General features: G+C 37.9%; 1 protein-coding gene across 2 annotated transcripts; it reads right to left on the reverse strand.

The window, feature by feature from the left end:
* Window positions 1-9952: 9952 nt before the first annotated feature.
* On the reverse strand, window positions 9953-22924 carry LOC124259037 (sodium-dependent noradrenaline transporter-like). 2 transcript variants are annotated; one of them, XM_046693119.1, is made up of 13 exons: window positions 22090-22924; window positions 21637-21768; window positions 16415-16604; window positions 15362-15500; window positions 15023-15160; window positions 13571-13674; window positions 13180-13304; window positions 12340-12455; window positions 12009-12140; window positions 11554-11653; window positions 11107-11207; window positions 10857-11024; window positions 9953-10236 (listed from the first exon to the last, which is right to left on the reverse strand). In XM_046693119.1, exons 1-13 carry the CDS (start codon window positions 22442-22444, stop codon window positions 10114-10116), a joined length of 1923 nt encoding a protein of 640 aa, XP_046549075.1. In that variant the 5' UTR covers window positions 22445-22924; the 3' UTR covers window positions 9953-10113. The 2 variants fall into 2 exon arrangements, with proteins under 2 accessions (XP_046549075.1, XP_046549076.1); XM_046693120.1 differs by having other exon boundaries at window positions 12340-12452; window positions 22090-22923.
* Window positions 22925-23799: the final 875 nt, after the last annotated feature.

Consider the following 23799-nt stretch of genomic DNA (forward strand, 5'->3'; position numbering starts at 1 on the left):
TACAGTGAGAGCGATGTTTCGGTGTAGGTTCTAACATTGTTATGAAACAAGTGATGAACAGAATATGGATTGAGGCATATATACACCTTGAGTAGGTATTTGTACAGTACAAAGGGAATAAGGACTGAAATTGCTTAGTTAAGTTAAGGTAACGGTTAAGTTTGTCACACTTGCCGATATGCCTGTAAGGATCTCTGGCGTCATTTGTTTCACAACTGGCACTCCTAGCACGTTTCAGACCCTCTTTGTCTCTATTTACTAGGGCTCATTTTCCATAATGTTTACATGTCCTTTAACGGTTATTAATTAAGCGAAAATATCAAGCTTGCGCCACAGTTTTATTCCACTTGTTCACGTACGCACGTGTACACACAATCGGGTATCATATGTGAAAAGAGTGGGCCAAATGGTATTCATCCGCGTTAAGATCAACGAGAGAAGTCCAAGTATTAAAGTGAGTGAATGAGTGAGTGATTTTAAGTCACATCGGCAATATTTCAGCCATATCGTGACTATAAACAAGTTTTGAATTCACCATAAATACATGTACATTAGAAAAACCTGTCGACCAAAGACAATACATCAACTAGAATATCACAGTATCAAGAAATAAAATTAGCATCTCTCTCTAAAGCGTGATATAAAATTAGGACAACTCAGTATAGAAATGGACTATAGATCGCCAGCAACTGAAGGTACAGATGCAGCATGAAATAGTACATGTATTGAAATTATGTGTATAGTTTCATACAGGTCTGGAATTACAAATGGAAACGACCATGTCTCATATTTCAATAAGGTTTGAAAATGATCTTGGTTGGTTTGTTGTTGCAAATGACAGGATTATTTACACATATTCCAAACAGACGGCATTGGGCATGTTTGTCTATCATAAAAGTTGTAGACATTTGAAATATCATGGACATACATAACATTATTCACAGTGCTTGTAGAGAGTAACCTGATATCAAACTGCAGTGCTGAGCTGATGTCTCATTACGGAAGTGGTACGCCAGGATGTGGAGAGAGAGAGAAATGGTGGTGATTTTAGGGTATTGAAATATAAATTAACAGCTGCTTTGTTCTCAATCTGATGTATGTACCTATCACAAGCCCTTTGAAATGATGCAAGCAACACGTACGAGAAGAGTATTGGCTCGTGTCTTGTCACACATTACTTTAAGACAGTATATCTGTCGTTTATACGTTTATCGTGAGCTCCTGTAACTTGCAATAAATATCCTGAGACGATTTGGACGGATATATACGACTTACTCCACAACTAGTATGGATTACATCATCTGAAAGTTTTGTTGGGATAAAATGTCAGTAACCATCATGACTTAGGCAAGCGGCCTGCGATCCAACCTCGGGGGTTGTTCATTTGGGTTGTAAGCTTTCGGTGAGTGAGTGAGTCACATCGTCAGTATTTAGCCATATCGTGAGTGAGTGAGTGAGTCAAAATTTTACATTGCATCGGCAATATTACAGCAATATTACAGCGATGAAAACAAGGTAAATATCTGTCGACAAAGAACAGTAAAACCAACTAGACTATCGCAGATATATATTTCAAACTAGTAATTAAATCTAAAATACTTTAACTATAGAGGACGATACAATACATAAACAGGCCATAGATTGCCACCCTCTGAAGGCAGGTCACCATACTTGGGACCATAGGGAGTTACAGTACATTTGCTTCCTGCATGGACCCTAGCTGGATTTACACCATCCCTTCAGCCGTCAGCAAGTTTTGATAATTATTTAGCCATAAATTAAAATAACACATATTCTGCGGTTAGAAATAATGGTAGGTTTAAATTTACATGGAATGGTTTGGGACTTACGTACCCCGACAGGAGGACAATAATTTTACAAAGCTTCAACCACATGTGAGGATACAGCCACTCACAATCAATTAAAATACCAGTTTTAAAATATTTATCTATTTACAAATCATTCAACAAACCTAATTCTTTCAAAAATGCATTAACTAAATGAGAACTGATATTATTAAAAAGATCCTTCAGAATTCTTGATTTGAAATAGTTATCCCTTTAGCCATATCGTGACTACAAAAGCTGTGTATTTACAATGTGAATCTTACGCCACTTTTAGCAATATTCAATAATTTAATGGTGGGGGTCACCAGAAATAGTCTTCACATATTGTACCCAGTTGAGGAATCGAAGCTGGGCCCTCCGCGTGTCGAGCCAACACTTTAACCACTAGGCTACCCCAACGCTCCTCTTCGGTGAAAGGAACAACTTCATTTTGTTGCATCATGTACTAGACAGGTACAAGGTGTAGTGCGTTTGCTGACGTAGCAGTAGTAGGAATTAATAGAAACATTAATAGTTGGTTGGTTTCATTGACAGCAAGAGAATGTGGAGCAGCAATATATGTACGACAATGTTGTCAAATAGGACAACTATTAGAAGAAATATTAGAAGGGAGATACGTTTGCAGTTGTACTATTAGTAGACTTTTAGAAGTAATATAATAAGCATTAGCATGATAAATTGTTAAAGGTAACAGAATTGTCAAAGTTAACTGTGTCTTAGTGTGCAGAGATTAGAAAAATGTATTTTCAACAGTAAAATGCATCCCGAGAAGTGACAGTAACAATTAAACACATGTACTAGTTTATACGGCAGTTGTTGATCTCATACCAAATGTAAGAATAGAAATGAACGTTGTTGAACGTATTTCTGCTTCAGTTTCAATTCAGTATCACACATAATGTGCAATTCCGAGTTTATATACTGCCGTAAGACTATCACAATAATGCATCATTCATCCTTTGTTCGTCTTCAGATGGAAAAGCAACATCAACCCACTTGCCGGCTTCCGTTTGGTTATGGTGAACGTCAGTGTCTTGTAGTCAGACGAACCATGCTCACGATGAAGGTTGCCATCATCCATGTCCTTCGATGTGTTAAGTTTGTAACACTACCTGATGTGCTTGTGCGGGTCTATTGATTCATTTATGTTTCTTATGTGGAGCATAAGAAGTCTTAACGAATTCCAGTCTCAAAGATGACCAACAATTCTTAAACCGCCAGAAGTTCAGTTATGATTGTATATAGAAACAGATCACCACGGAAGCATACTATGCGATGCCTACTTCTTTCTTACATGCCCAACCCCCTAATTTCACACTCCGTTATCTATCATGAAGGACACAAAGTTGCATATTTTTTACTTAGCAACTCCTGATGACGTATGCTTTCATATATGTTTACAGAAATGAACTTGGTTCTTTCTCTGTGAATGGAACTTGAAATATTCATTCAAAGCAATCGACAAGCCATTTCCAAGTTCCAAAATCTACATGTCATATCCAGTATAGACACGGATGTATTAAAGGTACATGGTATGCTTCTTCGCAGAAAATTGTTGAGGTTGAGTACCTAACCATTGGAAGTCTTGTGCCAAAAAGAGGCCATGGAACTGAGAACTGAACACCCGGACAAAGTCTAAATGTGTGTGAGACTTTCGTAAAACCTGGATCAGCATGTATAACTGTATTCTTACAACTTGTATCTATTATTCTTTGGTATTGTGTTATATGGCAGTGTTGTGTTACAATGTTTCAAGTGTAATATTTTGAACCTGTTGCCATACAGTAGGGGGAGGTGGTGTGGTCTATTTAGATTTATGCTATATTTTCACGGAGTTCTAGAGTGTACTACAACGTTTGCCCTCCTCTGGGGCAGAGAACATTAAAATAGGAAGATCTAGTAGTTATTTTTAAGGTATACATACATCCCGTCCACTGCCTGTTAATTCCTGCTTGACAGGTACAAGAATCGATATCAAAACGTCGCACTCAGGAAATAAACTAAAGTTGTTATCCATACAGTTTGTCAAAACTGTATAAGGATCGAAGTATCTTCATGTATTGACTATCATATAAAGCCGTACATATGTGGCTGAATACCTACCGCTCATCACAGTAACTACCCAATGTACAAGTATGATCGGGTTATAGTGAAAACGGACCCCAGCGAAAACGGCCAAAAGATAAATCGAGAAAACGGCCACCGTTTACGATAAAACGGCCACCACTGCTGGAGAAAACGGCCACCGCTCACGATAAAACGGCCACCACTGCTGGAGAAAACGGCCATTACAAACAACAGAAAACTACATGTATTTTATTTTGCTTTACTCTAAATCATTATCAATATACGAAGGCAACAGCAATGATAACATAGTTATTGCAAAGTTTTAGGTTGTACAACTATAAGTTGTATTGATGTAAACACCTGTCACCGAAGGACAGTAAAACAACTAGTTTATCGCAGATATAAATTTAATACTAGAAATTAAATTTAAAGCATTTAAACTATAGATTACAATCCAATAGAGAAACAGGCTATAGATTGCCAACAACTGAAGGTAGATCACATACTAGGGACCGGGGCAGAACTACAAGAACAAAAGTTGGAATTAGTACTACTAATCCGCTCGTCAATACAACACGACATTATTATCTTTTTTGTCTCTATCATCGGCTTATCTTATTTGTAAAATCTACAATCGATCAAACTTGTTTGTTGATCGTAACTATCGAAACAGCCAATCATTCTTCAAAAGTTATGGATATCGAAATTAAAAAAACCCAATGAATAAATTTTTAAAAGCTTTGATATCTCTATTATTTAGGACCCATGGATGCCCTCATATAGATATAACTGAATAAGTATTCATGAATTCAGCCTTTAAAAACCATCACCAATGATGTCAACGTAATAAGGAAATCCTCCAATGATAAAACAAACTACTTTGTACATATGTGTACAAACTACAAACTACATCAGATCCGACAGTACAAAAAGTGATATTCATGTTGTAAATGTTCACAGAAATTGAATTTGCTTCAATTATGTTTTGCTCTCGACAGACATGTTACAAAATCCAAATATCGGTGATTCTATTTACAGAATGTCATCAAATACCATGAGAGGTAGGGTAGCCTAGTGGTTAAATCGTCCCCAAGGAGATTATTATAAAGGTCTTTGATTCTGGCTCATGGTCTGTTATATCTTAAATCGTTTGGCTTTGTGTGTAGCATCTTAAAAATAGGATCTAACAATGTATAAATACAACATGTGTTATATTTGGATTACATTTTCTTAGTACAAATTCTAGTACTTTTTGGGTTGAGTCCCATCCGGGATTCGAACCCAGACCCTTGGAGTCAGGCACCTAATCGCCAGCACTCAAAGTCAGCCGCCTAACCCGCTCAGCCACCGCGACTTCCACAACTGGAAGTCGGACAACTGTTAGTCTAGACTGCGGACTTTGTGTACCCCTCTCCCACAAATGACTAGAATTTTTACCTTACTAAGAACGTGTAATCTCAAATATAACACATGTTACATTTGACCACTTTCCAAATGGCATTGTGTAATCAATGTAAAATTAAGTAAAATATCGGCTGATCATAAATGGTAAGATGTCGCAACGGACAACTATTGACCGCGGCTGTAGACAATTGAATCTATTTTAATAAAGAGTCGATGGGTTATTATGAAATTGAAAGAAAAAAACGTATGGCAATAAGAAAAAGTACTTTGGATATGCAAAATAATATATTTGATAAAACTGTGTGTAATTGTTTAAATAGATTATTATGCTGACAAAAACAGCTTTCATTTGCCTTTTAATTTATGTTACTATGACCGGCCTACATTCTGATAAATAAGAACTCAGAAGAAATAATGTAAACAAGTTTTGACTTTAAAAGGGTCATTATATTCATTAGAATACAAAACTAAACCCCCTCTCCCTCGGTCACACCAACAAAAATAATAAAACAAAAGAGAAACAAAAACAACCAACACGAATACATGAACAGTCACAACATATATTGACATGCTTTGTACAAAACATCAGTACGCGGGCAGAGAAAAACGATTTTTCATGCGCATCAAGAAAGATAGCTTGTCCATGTTCGAATGAATTTGGTATTAATTCAGGAAATTAGTATGCTTTCGAAAAATGTACTGTATTTCTGTCATAAAGCATATGTTGGTATACGATCTTTAATACTGCCGAAATCTACCGCTTATCTGTCAAAACACTACTTTTTATGCGCCGGGGTGGCTGCATGTCTTAGGAGCTTTCATGTTTTTGTCTATATTGAGGTGTTTATTCTCAACCCATGTGCACCAAACTTGTCAAGAACAATAAGTATCAACTTGTGACCTATATGAAGAAATTTGGATGCTTTTTCTTGGATAATGTGTATTTTAAAGCAAATTGTACACATTTGCCCGATTGCCCCCAAGCTGGACACTACCTGTGGGATGGTAACCAGTGATCAGACAAGCCAGCTGGACAATGGAAGTGCTGTGGACTCAATCAGGACATCACAGATACTGAATAGAGACAGAAGCAGGGTCTACTCTGCTGGTGAGCTTCTGTTGTTTAACGACAAAAGATTTCGACTTGTTCCAAGTGTACTGGCCTGTATTCGTGCCCTGGGAATATGTTGCAAAAAGCCAACAAGGAGGGGGATTAGGGGTGGTCAACAGCCGCGAAAAAACCTGAAGAATGTATTCATAAACTACATCAGTGCCCAAACATCTCTGATGAAACATTAAATCATTCCATGTTTGTTCATCCCAAACAAAACCTGCCTTTGATTACAATATCACTTTGGAATGCACAATCCATCCGAAATAAAACCCTGGATATTTCAGATCTGTTCATTCTTCATTACAGAAACGTGGTTACACTCGAATGGTGACGAAATGATTCCACCAGCTTATTCATTCATGCATCTACCTAGACAGCATAGAAAGGGTGGTGGAATAGGCGTCCTCTATAGATCCAACTTAAATGTGAAAGTTTGTTCTGACCCTCTTTTCACATTTCAGTCTTTTGAACACATGAATCTGTTGCTGGCCATCAGTGGCATATGCTTACGATGTATCTGCATTTACAGGCCACCACCGTCTAAGAAAAACGGACTGACCTATACCCTGTTTATCTCTGAACTGTCAACACTTCTTGTCAATTTGAAAATGAAGCATGTGTTGTTGCTTGGAGATTTCAATGTACACTTGAGAATCCTGAAGATGCAGCAGTCAAGAAATGTGTCAAAGTTCTTGAATCTCACGATTTTCTCCAGCATGTATCTGGACCTACACATCATTCTGGACATACGTTAGACTGGGTTCTGACGCAGTCTGCTCGCGATGACTTTGTGTCCGGTCTATCTGTCCAAGACACACAAATGTCTGATGGTCATGTAGTATCTTTCTCCCTCTCTGTTTCCATGCCCAAAACACCAGTGAAAAGCGTCACCTGCAGAAACATCAAGCGCATTGGCAAATGTGTTTTTACCCAGGACCTTCAAGATTCCCAGTTAATCAATGGGACCTTTACCGAAGTTGACTCATTGTGTGCAGCTTAAGATATGACCCTGTCTAATCTTCTTGATAAACACGCACCAAGCATAGTCAAGAACATACCAGTGATCTCCAGTTTCCCATGGTATTCTCAGGATGTTGCTGAAGCAAAAGCCCATCGTCGGTCAATGGAAAGAAAGTGGCGGAAATCAAAGTTGGAAATTGACAGACAGTTGTACAAATTAGCATGGAATGCTACTACTATGATCATACGGAAATCCAAATCTGAGCACTGCATTGCTCAAATCAAGAACATTACCTCAGTTAAATCCATGTATGATTTCATGACATGTCTTCTGGGAAAGGAGAAGTCTTCCAGTCTCCCAGATTCTACAGTTATGTCAGCTCTTGCGGAGGATTTTAGCAATTACTTCGTGGAGAAGATAGCAATGATCCGTTCAAATCTTGACAGGTGTGAACTGTCTGAGTCTCTACAAGGCGACATTGCAACCTCAGATATGCATCTTGACAAATTTGATGCATTCAGTAAGGAAAAGGTAAAGAAACTGATAGTAGCTTCAAAACCAACCTTCTGTGTGATGGATCCCATCCCTACCAGATTCATGCTAGAACTTGTAAATGTTCTCCTTCCGGTCATTACACAGATCGTAAATCTCAGCTTGGTCTCAGGACACGTTCCAGAACGCCTGAAGCAAGCTACTGTGAAGCCTTTATTGAAGAAAGCAAGCCTTGACACTGATGATTTGGCCAATTACCGACACGTCTCAAATCTATCCTTTGTGTCCAAGGTGCTGGAAAAGGCTGTAAAGACTCGCCCTACTGCTCATCTGAAAATCCACAGTCTATATGATGAATTCCAGTCAGCGTATCGGAGCAATCACAGCACTGAAACAACTTTACTTTATGTGATGAACATGCTACTTGGAGCGGTAGACTCTGGCCAGGCTTGTGTACTTGTCCTTCTTGAGTTATCGGCAGCGTTCGATGCGATAGATCACAAACATCTTCTTGATTGTCTACAAAACCGTTTTGGATTAGGCGACTCTGTTCTATCATGGTTTTCCTCATATCTATCTGATCGATCTCAGTTTGTGCTCATCCAAAATATTAGATCTCAGACACACAGCCTTTCTTGCGGTGTTCCGCAAGGTTCCGTATTGGGACCGATGATATTCACTCTCTACACCAGTAGTCTTGGGGACCTTATTACTCGGCATAAAATCTTACATCATTGTTATGCTGATGGTACTCAACTCTTAAGAAAACTCAATGTTAATGATGCAAAATCACAAATTGCAGAAGTTGAAGTGTGTGTAGGGAATGTGAAAACATGGATGACTCAAAGTAAACTCAAACTAAACGATAAAAAACAGACATTCCCATGACTTGTTCACCAGTCAACTGACCTAAACTGAGTGTGAACTCGGATCTCTGTGAGTCCAACAGTCAAAAACCTGGGCGTCCTGATCGACTCCACACTTACCATGGAGCCACACGTCAGTAACGTATGTAAGATCTGTTATCACCACATGAGGAATATCTCCAGCATACACCACCTATTAACAGCTGGCGCAACACACTATCTATTAAGATCTATGGTGTTGTCCATGTTGTTTTACAGATTTAAGATAGTATGCAGCAGAGAGGGTTCGGGTGATCCTGGCACAGTCAGGCTGGTAAGGCTCATCATCAGCTCAGGGCCCTTGCCCCTTCTACACGCAGCCCAGACAGCGAATGGGACTTCTCCAAGGAAATACTGCCTAGTCGAACCCACCAAGAACTTTCCAGAGAATATGAAGGCTCCCCAACACTGCATTACCCAGAGTGTCAGAAGGGCTGTGCTCCCGGTGGAGAACTGGGGCACTCTCCTGATCTGCGCCAAGAGATCAGGAGGTACCAAACCAAGGGCACCGAGAACAATGGGGAGCCTTACGACAGTGTACTTGGGATGCAAGCGAGACATTTCAAAGGCGAGGTCCGCATACTTAGTATGCTTTTCCTGAATCTTGCCAATCACATTGGTGTCAAAAGGGACAGAAAGTTCAATGATATATATATATAAATTCATTGGCTTTATCAAAAAGGACAAGATCAGGTTTGTTGGCTGGAATTCTCCTCAGGCTGTATATGGGCCTATTCCAGAGAAATTTGAAAGCATCATTTTCCATGACGCCCTGGACATGTTCAGGGTCGTACCATGGATGGACCTCGGAGTCAAAGCCACAGGGATGTTCTGGGCATTCTGGAGCTTGTCTCGAACTTGCATTCCAAGATAGGTGTAGGCCTGATCTTCCATGAGATGCTCAATAACTCCTCCCCCTTGTAACTTGACCGATCCATCATTAACTCATGTTTGTCTTAAACGGCGACAATGCAAATAGATCACCAAAAACTCAGTTATAGAATCAGGTATTCACGAAAAGGGTACACATGTCATGCTTACCGGTAGCAAATGCCGCTCGCACAATTTGTAATGTTCATATTGTTTTGACGCCAGGGAGCGCACAGTAACACTGGACTTTTAAACAACTGAGTTTTAAGTAGACAACCAAGAGAAAAGGCAATCCAGTGACGCGACATTTACTGATAATGTTGAACATAACAAGTATATGCATTTAACAAAAATCATAGGTTTAATTTAGAATTACAAATTCTTGAAGTTTGATCTATAGCTTTTTGTGCGCCTTGTCTTTAATGAAGCTAAGGGAGACACGGTACGGTGACATCAGTTCGTGAATATTGAAGTGATTCTCTCAGTCAGTGTTACATTGTACTGGCGCTGACTGTCATATTGCCTCTTGTAGCTATCTTCAGTCGGCCCCCATTCTGGTCGCGGGCTGAACAAATGCTGAAAAGAAACCCACTAGTTACATTTGGTACTGAAGTGTCACCAGAAGGATAGTTTTGCAAAAACAACAACAACAAAAACCAAAATAAAACAAACAAACAGAAAAACCCCATACAAATTAGATAGATCCATGTCATATCAAAATAAGAGTACCTGTTTGTGACATATCCTCTATACATGTTTTAGGTTAATCATTCCATCTAACTTCCAGGACATTGCTGTCAAAGAATCTCCTTTGCAAAGCAAACACTCTGTTCAAGTACCATGTACTGTGATTTCAACTTTGTCAAGGAAGGAGGTTTAAGAAGATATCATAGAAAAATAGTTGGAAAATAGCTCTAGCAAAAGTGTTCCATAGATATCTGTGTACTAAGGCCAAGTGGACAATGGTATTAAAAATGTCTGAGGAAAGTGGGCACACCAAATAGGTTAGAGAAATATCCGGTTTTGGCTGTTCAAGTTAGTTCGGTGGAATGTGACTTCTTGTATCTCATTTGGCTTAGAATATTTCTAAACAAAGCACGTACTATGTCGCATCTCCAAGCCGCCTACACGAAGACTCAAATTGATTGAGTTAATCACTCAAGCTCACGTAGCTTCATTCAAGACAGAATCATTACCTGAGAGGAAGTGACAAGTGCCAGCAATGCAAACACGGGTACTGGTGCCAGTTGAACCAGTGCTATGAACCACCCCAGTACGTGGGCCCACACTGGATAAACGATCGTCCTTGAATCATCAATGTAAACTGGAGCGGTGTAATCGATGAAGGATAACACCAGGAAAATCTGGAAGAAACAATTAGAGTTGTGATACTTATGGTGATGTATCATTTATCTCAAGATACCATTTATCGAGAAATATCATTACCAGCAAGACGGGCGGAAGGATGAAACACCAGATAAACTTGATGACTATCGGAGGTGGAGTGCCAGTCATCATCTCAATATCTCTGCCCAGCCGACCCATGCCTGAAAATGTGGATAAGGTTGATATGGATATAAATAATACAATGATGTGATACAAAAGACCGATATACACAGAGCAATGTTTCATGATGCTTATAACTCGAATATAGAAATCTACGACGTGGTTCATGTGTCATGTAAAGACCTTCACAGAACAACGGCCTGCCTTCAAATGATGAATGTTTCAGCAATAATGAAGAATGGATAGCAACTATGAATCCTTAGAATTCGAAGTGGGATTGGAATGGTTTCCCCAGCATAATGAATTGCACACACAGGCCAAATATTAGAAAATATCGTCTTCTATGTGTATTTAACAAGAAGAATGTGATAACTCGCTGTACCATACCATAAATCCATCCAACTGTAAGGAACTGTAGGATACCAAGAATATAGATTGACACTTTAATTATGTAAGAGTCAACCAGCACCATCAAAATAACCCCTCCCTGCAAACAAATACGTGTCAGTTACACAAATATATCATTCACATAACGAACATGGAACTATATTGTTTAACACACACACACACACACGCACACATACACACTTACATAGATACTTATCTATATATTATATAACATACAATATAAAATTGAAATATATAATGTATAAATAATACAGATTCTATGCCATCCATACGTAAGTATATATCTTAAAATTGAAATATATAAATATGTATAAATAATACAGATTCTATGCCATCCATACGTAAGTATATATCTTAAAATTGAAATATATAAATATGTATAAATAATACAGATTCTATGCCATCCATACGTAAGTTTATATCAGTGGTCTTACTTTAGCCAAATATGGAAGCGTAATTAGGAGGGTTGCAATGCAGGTAACCACAGTAATCATGATTCTTATCATGCGAGATCGGCGTGGCAGGCTGTCAACTACAGCTGTGATGATCATGTCTGCATATACAAACTGAAACAGGAGATTTTCATATTCTCATAAACAACATAACAGAACATACTCATCCTGGAACGTATCACCCATTTCCGTTTATATGTATACCATCATTATTGGTCCAACACCGAACAAAATAATTTCTTGGCGTAGACCAATGACCAAATTAAGGTGCGTATACGTTTATAAAATTTGGTTTAATGTTGTTGACATTTACCTGAGAATTCAACCCGACAAGAAGAAGAATGCAGAAGTAAGCAAAACTCCAGAACTGGGACGCAGGGAGATGAGGAAACAGCTCCGGGATATACTCATGTGCGCTTACTATGCCTGCCAACATGAGGAATAGCTGCAAGTTTTCTAAGATCAGATTGTCATCATTCTCGATAATGTTGTCAAAACTTTCCTAAGGTGGCGTAGGAAAATATTATTCATGAATCTGTGATCAAGACTGTGGAAGGAGTCATATGATTAGCCTCCGAAAGACAGAATAGAATATGTTTATGATCAGCTCTCCGTTTCTGTCTGTCAGTAAAATTGTTTATCCTTGCATGTGAACAGAATTCTTTCTTAATCTTGAGAATTTAATCTCTGATTACATGAATTGATTACTTTTATACAAAAGTGAGCATGATACATTTATTTTGTTAGTTTGCAAGTTGTTTAACGTTGCAGTGAGCAATATTCCAGCTATATGGACCAGACAAGCCATTTGTTAATATTATGAGTATCGATCTTCACACTTGTGGGATACCATGACATGTGTCAGTGAACCCTAATCACCGATCCCGTTAGTCGTCTCTTATGACAAGCATGGGTTGCTGGAGATTAATTCTGACCCCGATTTGCCCATGTGGATTTTTGTAAGAGGCGACAAATGTAGATTGAATGGTTGAAAGTTGTGTTTTAGTGGTTTGACTACATCTCATTTAGAACGTGTCACTCTCTGTCCTGTGCGTGAGTGTGAGGTTTGTCAGTGAATATTCTCCGTTAGTATATATTTCTTGATTAATATTTAAAAAGGGAAAGAGCCTCTAAATATTTGTACTCAATATACCTGCAGTTTCGACATTGTATATCGACGTTTGTTTTGTGTTGGCCAGAGCCCCGGTGAGGCTCATCATCATCAAGGCTGCGAGCAAACGACCAACAGCACCGACACTGCATATTATAACGGAGTCCCTGAAACAGCAATCATTGTGTCAAATAAGGGTTATCGACAACCTATCTACGTTTGTGGTTGTTTTTTAAAAATGGACATAGTTTTAGATGAGCGAGTATGGTTTTACGCCGCATTTATCAATATTTCCCAAACGGGCTTCACACATTCTACCCACGTGGAGAATCGAACCTCGGTTTTCAGGGTGATTTGCGAACGATTTACCACGAGGCTACCTCCACCCCAAATCTCAGAGGATCAAAGAGACAACTTGTCAAATTCTAATCACCTTAACGCAGAGGATTTGAAGTGTCTGTAGCTTGCAAGATTGTTAACGAGACCCGATGTCATGCCAACAGTGAACATGGCCCGTAAGAAGGCCCAGAGCCATATCTGAAATGGTATGATATACTTGTAACATAATGCCTAGCACCACATACTTGAACAGAACAGACTATATGTTAGATTGTGGTGTCACAAAAACAGAAAAAAGAAAACACGCTCAGGTATAGTTTGTAGCTCTGTGCAGAATGGGTAGGGTTACCGGATACAGTGTACATGGAGAAAACATTGATAATGGTGATTATTAAAGGCTAACAAAACTATTTAATAATTCTAAGGAATCTGAGCCAAAAGGATATTTCGATGTACAATGCCGACTATATCGTAAGCATGTGTAAATTGATGTATCCCTATAAAACATAATTGCATTTGTTTGTAATCCGAGTGATGACCATGGATTTCGAGTAACCTGAATCGAATCTTTCCATGCATCCCTCCAGGGAAAGGTGGAAACACAGTATCTTAAGCTTACTCCTTATGTTATTTTATTCATGTTACACACACGGTTCCGAAGTTGGAAAAATAACGACATAAAAAAAGGTGCGAAAAGTAGATGCCATTGCCCGATTCCTAATATATTATAAGCATGTATTCCCAATGTATCACAACATTGTAACACCTCTGTCGTATTATCTTACTTTGGAATAACCTTAATCAGACCCTTTCTCTACCATTCCCTGCCAGAAATGGTAGAGATCAACTTTCCCAAACATACTATATTAATTGTTTAACGTTTGTAAAGCTTATACCTGGACTTTGCTCATGTATTATGTACGGACTTGAAGTTGGACATCGATTGTTATGGAGGGAAAATATTCAACACAAAAAACGAAATTACGATTAAAACAACATATATAATAACTGAACAATGTTATCAATAAAAGGAACAAGTATGTCAAATTGGAAAGTCTTAAAACCAGGACATATTGTGATACAATATAAGTTTAAAAAACATGTTCGTGAGTTCCAATCAATGCATACAACTGCAAGTTGTCATAGAAATATCGAGTGTCATTGCATTGCAAAAGAACATGTCTGGATATTTACAAAATATCTAAATATATTCGGACGTCTTGCATGTATTCCTGTCTCATTAGTAATGAGAAGTTGCCATCAAAGTTCCAGTGGTCATATTTGGAAGAAATATTTGTAAGACATAAACGGATGAAATACAAGACGATGACATTAGCAGACTTGACTTTTCAGCAAAGTGAGTTGATAACAGCATGAAAAAAGTGTGTGCCTCCAAAAATACAAACGATAAACACATATACTATCATCTGTATAAGAATCCTTTTTCCTAAAAATATTGAAAATAAAATAACCACGCAAAAAATATCCGTCACAGGATGTTTAACGGTGCATTCTAAAGCGTTACAAATACTATGGTTAAACTTACATGTTTACTTGTAAGATCTGCTCGAAAGTTCAGTGTAAAAAGATATGCTAATCCATCTGAGGATCCAGGAAGCGTCATTGCTTTGATGAACAGAACCAGTGCCAATACAGACATCAGTGACATGGTGATGCAGAAAACCTGCATGAAAAAACAAACAAAAACACTTCAGCGTTACAAAGCTACCTCTAATACAAACATTCATACGTTAATGGTTGAGTTGCTTTACCCAGTTAATATTCACACAGAAGGACGGATATAGAAGGCAGAAGAAAGAATTAAAGTATATTTTACATCAAAATATATTTTATCATCTACAGAATGAACAGTAAGCATACAAACCTTCCCAAGAACCTTTACTCCCCAAAACAAAGCAAAGAAGACTACAACTGACAAGCCAGCACAACAGCCAACTAGCTCCCACTGGAGACCTCCCATGTCGTCTATTCCGGAGGATTCAGACACCTGCAGAACTCTTTTGCTGAAAACGTAGGAACATTGATATCATTTGTCACAATATTTGATCCTGGAAATTCTGCTTCAAAGTATACCATTGTAGATATTTCCCATAAGCTTTAGAATTAACACTGTATTAATCACTGTGTATCACATGTCAAAGGCGTTCTTATTGCTTTGAAGCACTGAAGCATAATGTGCTTCATGTTAAAAACAGTTTTGACGTTTGTGAAACCCACAAACACGGATATTGTCCTGTCAAAGCCAGATCAGATTCACGACGTATCTGCGATGATTGGATCCGGGCACTACTAAGGAATGTAGCTCTACACAGGGAATCTTAGCGGCTTGTCCCTAAGTAAATGGTGACCTCAACATTCACTCCCTGGAGTCACTGCTGGTTCTTTTCATTGAGATACCATTTTTAACGACCGGTAATGAACTGCACACATATTATGCATTCATTTCGTTTCATACACAAACTTGTCTTCAACTAAGAACAAATAGTGTGTACGTATTGCATTTAATATTTTCAGTGGTGGGTGACTTGTTTACAGGTATACATGCTGTTATATCCGAACGAGACGGAGTTACATGGAGATATGGTCATTTTCAAATATCTTTGGTAATAAACAGTAATACTATGTGTTTTTAGCCGGTGTTATTCAGTATTCTTTATCCCAAACCTGCATGTGTGACGGACGGGACAAGCCGGAGGTTTCAATTTACAGTTATGATACTAATCAGGAAAGTAAACATTTCCCGGTTTCAAAATCTTGTAACAATATTTTCCTCCTCCGGTCAGATTTAGTACTGCTATGCGTGTAATGCAGATCCGTTTGTGAGGTCTATTTCCATATGATGTGGATAATATGACTGACTTCTCCTTCTGGTCTGACCTAACTCAGGTTCATGTGTATTCGAGTCTAGGTCACTTACTGTAAGTACTGTACACCCGGACCACCTGTGGTACTATTGAAACATGTTGGCGTGTTCCATGCGTTGTTGCAGTTCGACCAGGGCAGCATTGGGGAGAACGACTGAACCACGTAGTACAGAGACCATGATGAAAACAAAGTGATTGCGGGAAGGAATATGGCGGAGTAAACCATCATCCCAACGCCTATTCCTGCAACAGTAATATGAAACTGATTTACATGTAGAATATCAGCATTATCGTAAGGTTAACATGAGGATACTTTTTGAAGGTGAGGTCTAACATATTCCACGTGTGTGTGATGGTCCCAGGTCCCATGCAGGTGTGTGTCGGGCTGATGGTACAAGCGGCCAAGGTGTCACTTTGTCGGAATCTACACTGCAAGACGTAACTAAAAGCAACTCGACTTAGCATTTGGATGATTGAGTAAAGCTGTAAATGTAGACTTTTTGGAGGACATTTCACATATACGATACAATTCCAAATTTCGATGTATCCGACACCAAAACTATAACTAAACAGCCGTATGGTAAATGCGTATTGTATTGTATGCGTCTTACAATGGAATACCGTTACAATTAGGAGACATCTTTTAATAATGTTCTGTAGATGGTGAAGCTAGGTTTGTGTCCTATTATATTCATTACGAAAATGTGGCGCTTTGCCAATAGTATCATGTGGTTGAGTAAGTGGTTACTACTGCAACAAAACAGAATATCATGGTTTGACATTTCATACGTTTTACCAAGGACTTGAGTTATAAAATTGTTAAATTCTGACCAGAACATTTTGATGGTTGGACAATCAAGGTATACATGGTAAATATCCTCACTTACTGAACCACATAATGTACATAGGTCATCATCTATCAATTTCATTTTTAGTAATTCTCGTTTAGTGTAAATGACTCTATGCAAAAACTTATATTGAAAATCTAAGAGTTTCGTGTCTTTAGTGCATTGTCTATATTGTGAAAATATGGTTTTCCAATTTATCAACTCATTTAGTTCCCCGTTCCATTTGAGACACACATTCGGAATGTCATAGTCAGATATAAAATTATCATAGAATATCCTTGAACCTTTACTAGGTTTAATCAAATCGTTCCAAGGAGAGCACATAGATAACGACGGTATATTAAAATTGTTGTTTGTTCATATAACTTCTTTCCACTGTTTGGGTATACTAAGGAGAAAACGATTAAAGTCAAGTACAGTACCTTTAATACTAAAGTTTGCCTTAAGTTCTGCAAATGTTAGAAATGCGTGGTCGTTACAAATATCTTTAATATAAACTATTCCACATTTAATCCAGTTATGAATGATCAAACTTGGCTGGTTACACTTGTGATTTAACCATAGTGGCTGCATGAGTATTTCATTAATGTCGTTATTTTTACATACCGATCTTTTAACATATCTATGCCAGGCATCAAGAGAATCTTTCCAAAATGGATTTTTAATATTATAATGTTTTGTGATGTTGGCCCCTAAAAAAGAAGGTTTTGTAGAGGGAAACCGGCGAGAGCATAGTTCTTAGGTTTTGAAATATATCTCTTCCAACATGAAAGTTTTATAGAGTCGATAAAGGTTTTCAAGTCGACCATTCTTAGACCACCTTCTTCGTACCTTCGTACTAAATTAATTCGTTTTATTTTAGCAATTTTATCTTTTCATATAAACTTGAAGAATAATCTGTTCAAATCAGTAATAAATGTTTTGGGGGATTAGGGAGAGAAGAGAAGATGTGGACAATCGTGGATAAAGCTAAACTTTTAACGATGGTTATTTTCCCTATCAACGTTAAATTGCGTCTTTTCCAATTCAGTAGAATTCTTTTTATATTTTCGAGTCTCTTCTTTGTATTGATTACCCATAGGTTTTCTAAATGAGCATTTAATTTGATTCCCAATACTTCGAAATTCTCATTATGCCAATCCAGCTTAAAGTCATGGGATAGAACTATTTTACTACCTGCGATTGAGCCTAGCCATACTACTTTTGTTTTATCAATATTTATTTTCAAACCTGACATCTTGTAAAAGGAAAGCAAAGATTTCATAGCTTCGTTAAGAGAGGTTTCGGAACCGTTCAAAAATAATTCAGTGTCATCTGCATATTGACCAATAACATGTTCGATGTCGTTTAAAACAATTCCTTTTATTCTGTGGTTGTCTCTGATCATTATTCCTAGTATTTCTGCTACCAATAAGAATAAATATGGAGATATGGGATCATCCTGTCTACATTCCCTTTCATTATCGAACAACGTGGACAAGTGACCATTCTGTATCATACACGAGGATGCATTAGAAATCAATATGTTAACCCATCTTTGAATGTTACTTCCAAAACCAAACTTGTCTAGGACCATCTTAATGAATAATTTTGACACGGTGTCGAAAGCTTTTTCAAAGTCAATTAAGATTAGTAAACCTTTTATGTTTTGCCTTTTAGTTTCGAACATAATGTCATAAAGAAGTCTAATGTTTTCCGTAATGCATCTTCCTGGAATGAATCCTGTTTGATTTTCGATTATAAGAAAAATCAAAGTTTTGTTAATCCTGTTTGTTATACAAGTACTTATAACTTTATACAATGCGTTTAGGAGAGAGATAGGTCGCCAATTCTTCATACCACTGGATTCTATTTCTAACTTGGATTCCTTTTATTTCTTCTTCTTTTATTTTTTCCAATTCATTTTTACTTTTAGATAAATCAGCAAGAAGTGTTTCATTAACGTTTTGGAAGTTACTTCTTATTTCATCTTCTATATGACATATATTCTCCTCTAGTTCTTTATATTTTGCAGATATGAAGAGTATGAGATGGATTTTCCCCTAAGTTTCATTAAAAATGTCTCTAAAAATAGAGCTTCACTGATAGTCAAACGTAAGTGATCATCTTTAATCTCGTTTAATTCTTCATCTGAATATGTAGGGTCTGCGTGTTCCCGTTTTGTTTCATTAAGTAGGTCAATTACTAGTGTTATATATTCCTCTCGTCTCAATAATGATGTGTTAAACTTCAAATAGCCGCGTCCCTTTTCCTTATTTTTTTGTGTTGATAAAGATAACGTTACAGCAGAATGGTCACTTTTATAACCAGGTATGAAGGATATATTACTATTTAAAAGAGGTCTTCAGTTCCCAAGAAGAAATCTAATCTGGCTTGTTGGCGAGGATTCTTTTTCCACCATGTATACTTTTTTGTTTTAGGGTTTAACTCTCATCATGCGTCTATTAAGTTTAAATTGTCTATTTGGTCCAAGACAGTCTTACGAGCCTGTGGGTTATTAATGTGTTTACAGTTTTCAAGGTCTATGGAGGGGTCTAAGACAAGATTCCAATCTCCACATACTGCAATTGAATCGTTACCCATAATCTTATCAAATAAAGATGTATAAAAGGAAGGACTATCAGAGTTCGGTCCATAAACATTTGTAAGGGTTAATCTTATGTCATCAACAGTTATATCTAAAATTATGTAATTTCCATTTTCGTCTTTAGAAACATTGTGTATTTCATATTCAAAATTATTATTTAGAAGAATGGCAACACCTCTTGAGTTTGACTTATATGGAGCAATGACACATTCTAAACCCCATTCATTTCTCATTGTGTTCTCATACTCTGCAGAAATATGTATGTCATGTACACATATGACTGAGAATTTCTTTTTTCTATATAAATTCATGACTTCTTTACGTTTACCTTTTTTGGCTAGGCCTCTACAATTACCTGAAACTATGCTAATTGTGTTATTTGCATCCATAGTTAAAGAATCTTAGAGTAATCGTAACTTGCCTGGTCGTAAATGGTGTTTCTGTATCTATATGAGAGTGTGGTTTTGTTTTTTATTATAACATAAGGTAATACAGAAAAGAAGAACAAAGAAAATTCCGTGGTTGCCACGAGCAATTTCTCTGAAGGAGCAGAAGGCTCTGCCTCCCCCGTGGTTAAGACAAGAACTAAGAAATGAGTAGGTGAGTAATTGAGTGAGTTTTAGCTCGACGCCGCAACACGAGCGGGGAGACACAAGAAATAGGCTCCACACGCCGCACCCACGCAGGGAGCCGAAGTCAGGCCCTCCGTGCGACGAGCGATCAAACGCCAAGACCACTAGGCCATCGCCCGCCCCAAGGAACTAAGGAGATCAAATCGTGAAACAAACCTAATTGAAGTTAATTTTTTTGGAAATAAAAGTTCAAGTACATAGTTTGATATTTATTCTATAAAATTCGAAGTATAGAAATCGCATGACATGGCTCGAGAGTGTTGTAACAGTGACATGTTTTCACTCTTTTTTTTGTCCTAGTATATATCGGTGCTAGAATGGGTAAGTATTTACAATCAAAGTAAGTTTTCAAAGTTACTTACAGTTTGCAAATCCTTAACGTATCGCTAAAACATACTCCGATACTTGAGGATCCAAAACGAACACCAACACGTGCTTCAATGTCGCACACAAAGGACACGTTTCACGTCAGCCCCGCGCACTCGGTAAACCCGACACTCTCAGACGCGTATAGATTCTAAAAATAGCTCAGAGGGCATGGAGTACAACTGATTTATAATGGATTTTGAACCTCTGTCATATAATATAGAAAGCAGACTCGGAATCGAGCTGTTATCTTTACATTTATAGAATACTATCAACACGTCATTGCTGCCGTTATGGATAAGTCTCTTTGGAAGAAAATATATTTCCAGTTCGTATTTTAGAACTGATAGTAAGAGGAAAAGTTGGCTTTGATGACGGTGCCAGTAGGGAATATGATACACCCGCCTTTTCATGAACATAGCACAATTTGATAGTGATTAACAAACACATACAGTCAACTCTCGTTAATCCGACACTTCTGGTTGCAGAGAAATATGTCGGATTAACGAAAATGTCGGATTAATGAAAATGTCGGATTAATGTATTTGTGTGAAAATATCAATGTTTACTTAATGTTTACGAATGTTTTTACAATGTATTTACAATAATCAGCTGCTAGATTGGTGTGTCGGAGTCGGAATGCGAGAATGTCGGATTAACGAGTGTAATTATCACTGTTTTAAATGGTTCCCTAATTTTTTGTCGGATTAACGTGACTGTCGGATTAATGAGTGTCGGATTAACGAGAGCTGACTGTACTGAAATTGTCGATGCCATGCAGTTGACTCAGCTTCTAGTAGGATTTCGTTCGGTGAAGGAAAGTGTCTTGGCTTTTGAATTACCTCTGAACAGTGGACACAAATTCCAGATGTGGGCTGGTCCTCTGCTACTGAATTGTCCAAGGCTCAGATCCATGTACAGGATGGGCACTCCGATGACGAAATAGAAGGCGGCGAAGGCTGCCATGAAAGCAACTGGAAAACATTTCACAGTTTTGTTTACAAATCGAACGCAAGAGCAAAGACGAAACGAAAATTGCTCTACAAAACTCTCAAGTGGGTTATTTATAATTTCTTGTCCCAACAACAGCCAAACACTAAAAGCGTCAGTGATGGATGATTGTGGCATAAATGTGATTACTTACATATTTCCAAACACATATGAACTGTGACTCAGTGGATTTCTCTTTGAATTATGGACCTAATCAGAGGTAAACACTAAACATAATACTATTTCAGTGAAATTATCAACAATTGTAATTATCAAATCATATATTTACCTTTAATTGTATTTACCTGAATATCTGCTGCTCGAATAGGGAAGTACAGTAAATGTCCCATAGTCAATGTTCAATGCTAGCACTGACGCAATAAACTCTACATTGGATGTCCAACGTTCCCGCTGAAACCCGGAATTTCCGCAGTTATTTGTTTCGGCCTCGAGAACAAAACTTGTCACATTTTCGTGACCCGCTTCCGACAGCATCTGTGTTGACAGTGGAGGTTGGTAATATGGTGGTGGTGGATGGAAGGTTGATGGTTGAACCGGCTCTGTTAGTTGTGATGGATGGTTTGTCTCTCTGGTGTGGTCCTCTTCACGGGTTACTCCATGATTTTGATCCTCCATTCTTCCCATCGCTAACTCAGCCATAGTGCCGTATTCACCCCAACTCTTTCACTTAAGACGAGGAAATTATCTCTGACTTCAACTGAACAACCGTACAGCTAATGTATATGCGTCTTATAAACCAGACAACAGTGTCCACCCATTCGTGAAGGCAAACTGGCCACAGGGATTACACTTCACGGTATCTATTGACAATCCGATTGTGCAACAAGTTACGTTAAATATAGACCAATGACGACATTTTCAGGCCACATGACTGAAACTGTTGTATACATCCCTTTCCATGAGGTCATGTTGCTCTACAATGAACAAATATACCCAATGCGTTCATTTGGAGCATTCAGCATTTTACTGGTTGTTTCACTTGTTATTTGACATGAGCAAATAAGGTGGGCTATGTCTGAATGAAACTTCAGGTGTAATACAGGCAAGCATGTGTCTTGTCATTGTTATTCAAGATAAACAGCGTCCAGGTAGGCACGTCTTGGTTAACCATGTGACACATGTCGCGCATGTGCAGTTATATACTTCATTGAATTGCAACACAATTCCTTCCTCCTCCAGATCAAACTGACACGTAGTAATGTAACCTAAATACCTAGGGCGCAGTGAACCAAAGCATACTGACGCACCCATTTTGGCAATAATGACCAAGTTTTAACGTTTTTGAGACGTGTTAAACGTAATAATTTCTTCTTTTGCCACTCTGCTTATTCTAATTTGTCCAAACGTATTATACATGTGGTCTTTATATTTGGGCGATAGTAAACAAGCATATTTACACAGAAACCCAACGCAGCTGACAATCGTGTTCGTCAACATACAGCGGGTCCATGTATTAAACCATTGACGCCCTCGAGTATGTCACTGCTGATATGCAGTCGGCATGACAGGCTATGACAAAACATACAAAGAACACGGATGTCCACCATCGGCCTACCTTTAGAATTCAGCACAGATGTTAACAGTCATGTCGCAATACATTACCTTCTTTATGAATAATATATACTACAAACTAAAAGTATGGTAACAGCCTAAAATTTGATAATCATATATACTTAAACGTAGTGAGGTCAATTATACTCTAAGGTCAATACAACTTTTTGTGTCCTTAATGGGCACTTTAAATGACATGTTGGAACATGCCGCGAAGCAACTGATCCAATATTCGTTGAATTTGAGTGAAATGAAACTTTGTCATAACTGGCACTCCTAGTACGTTTTATACCCTCTTTGTACCAATTTACTCGGGTGAGTGAGTGAGTTATAATTCATCGTCACATCGGCAATATTTCAGCCATATCGTGACGAGAACATTAATTGTTATACATAGTAATTTATGGTAAATTATAAAAAACTGTCATCGAAAGACAGTACCG

This window comes from Haliotis rubra, unplaced genomic scaffold (assembly GCF_003918875.1).
Source record: "Haliotis rubra isolate DU_JTF1 unplaced genomic scaffold, ASM391887v1 Scf708, whole genome shotgun sequence".
NCBI classification, from domain to species: domain Eukaryota; kingdom Metazoa; phylum Mollusca; class Gastropoda; order Lepetellida; family Haliotidae; genus Haliotis; species Haliotis rubra.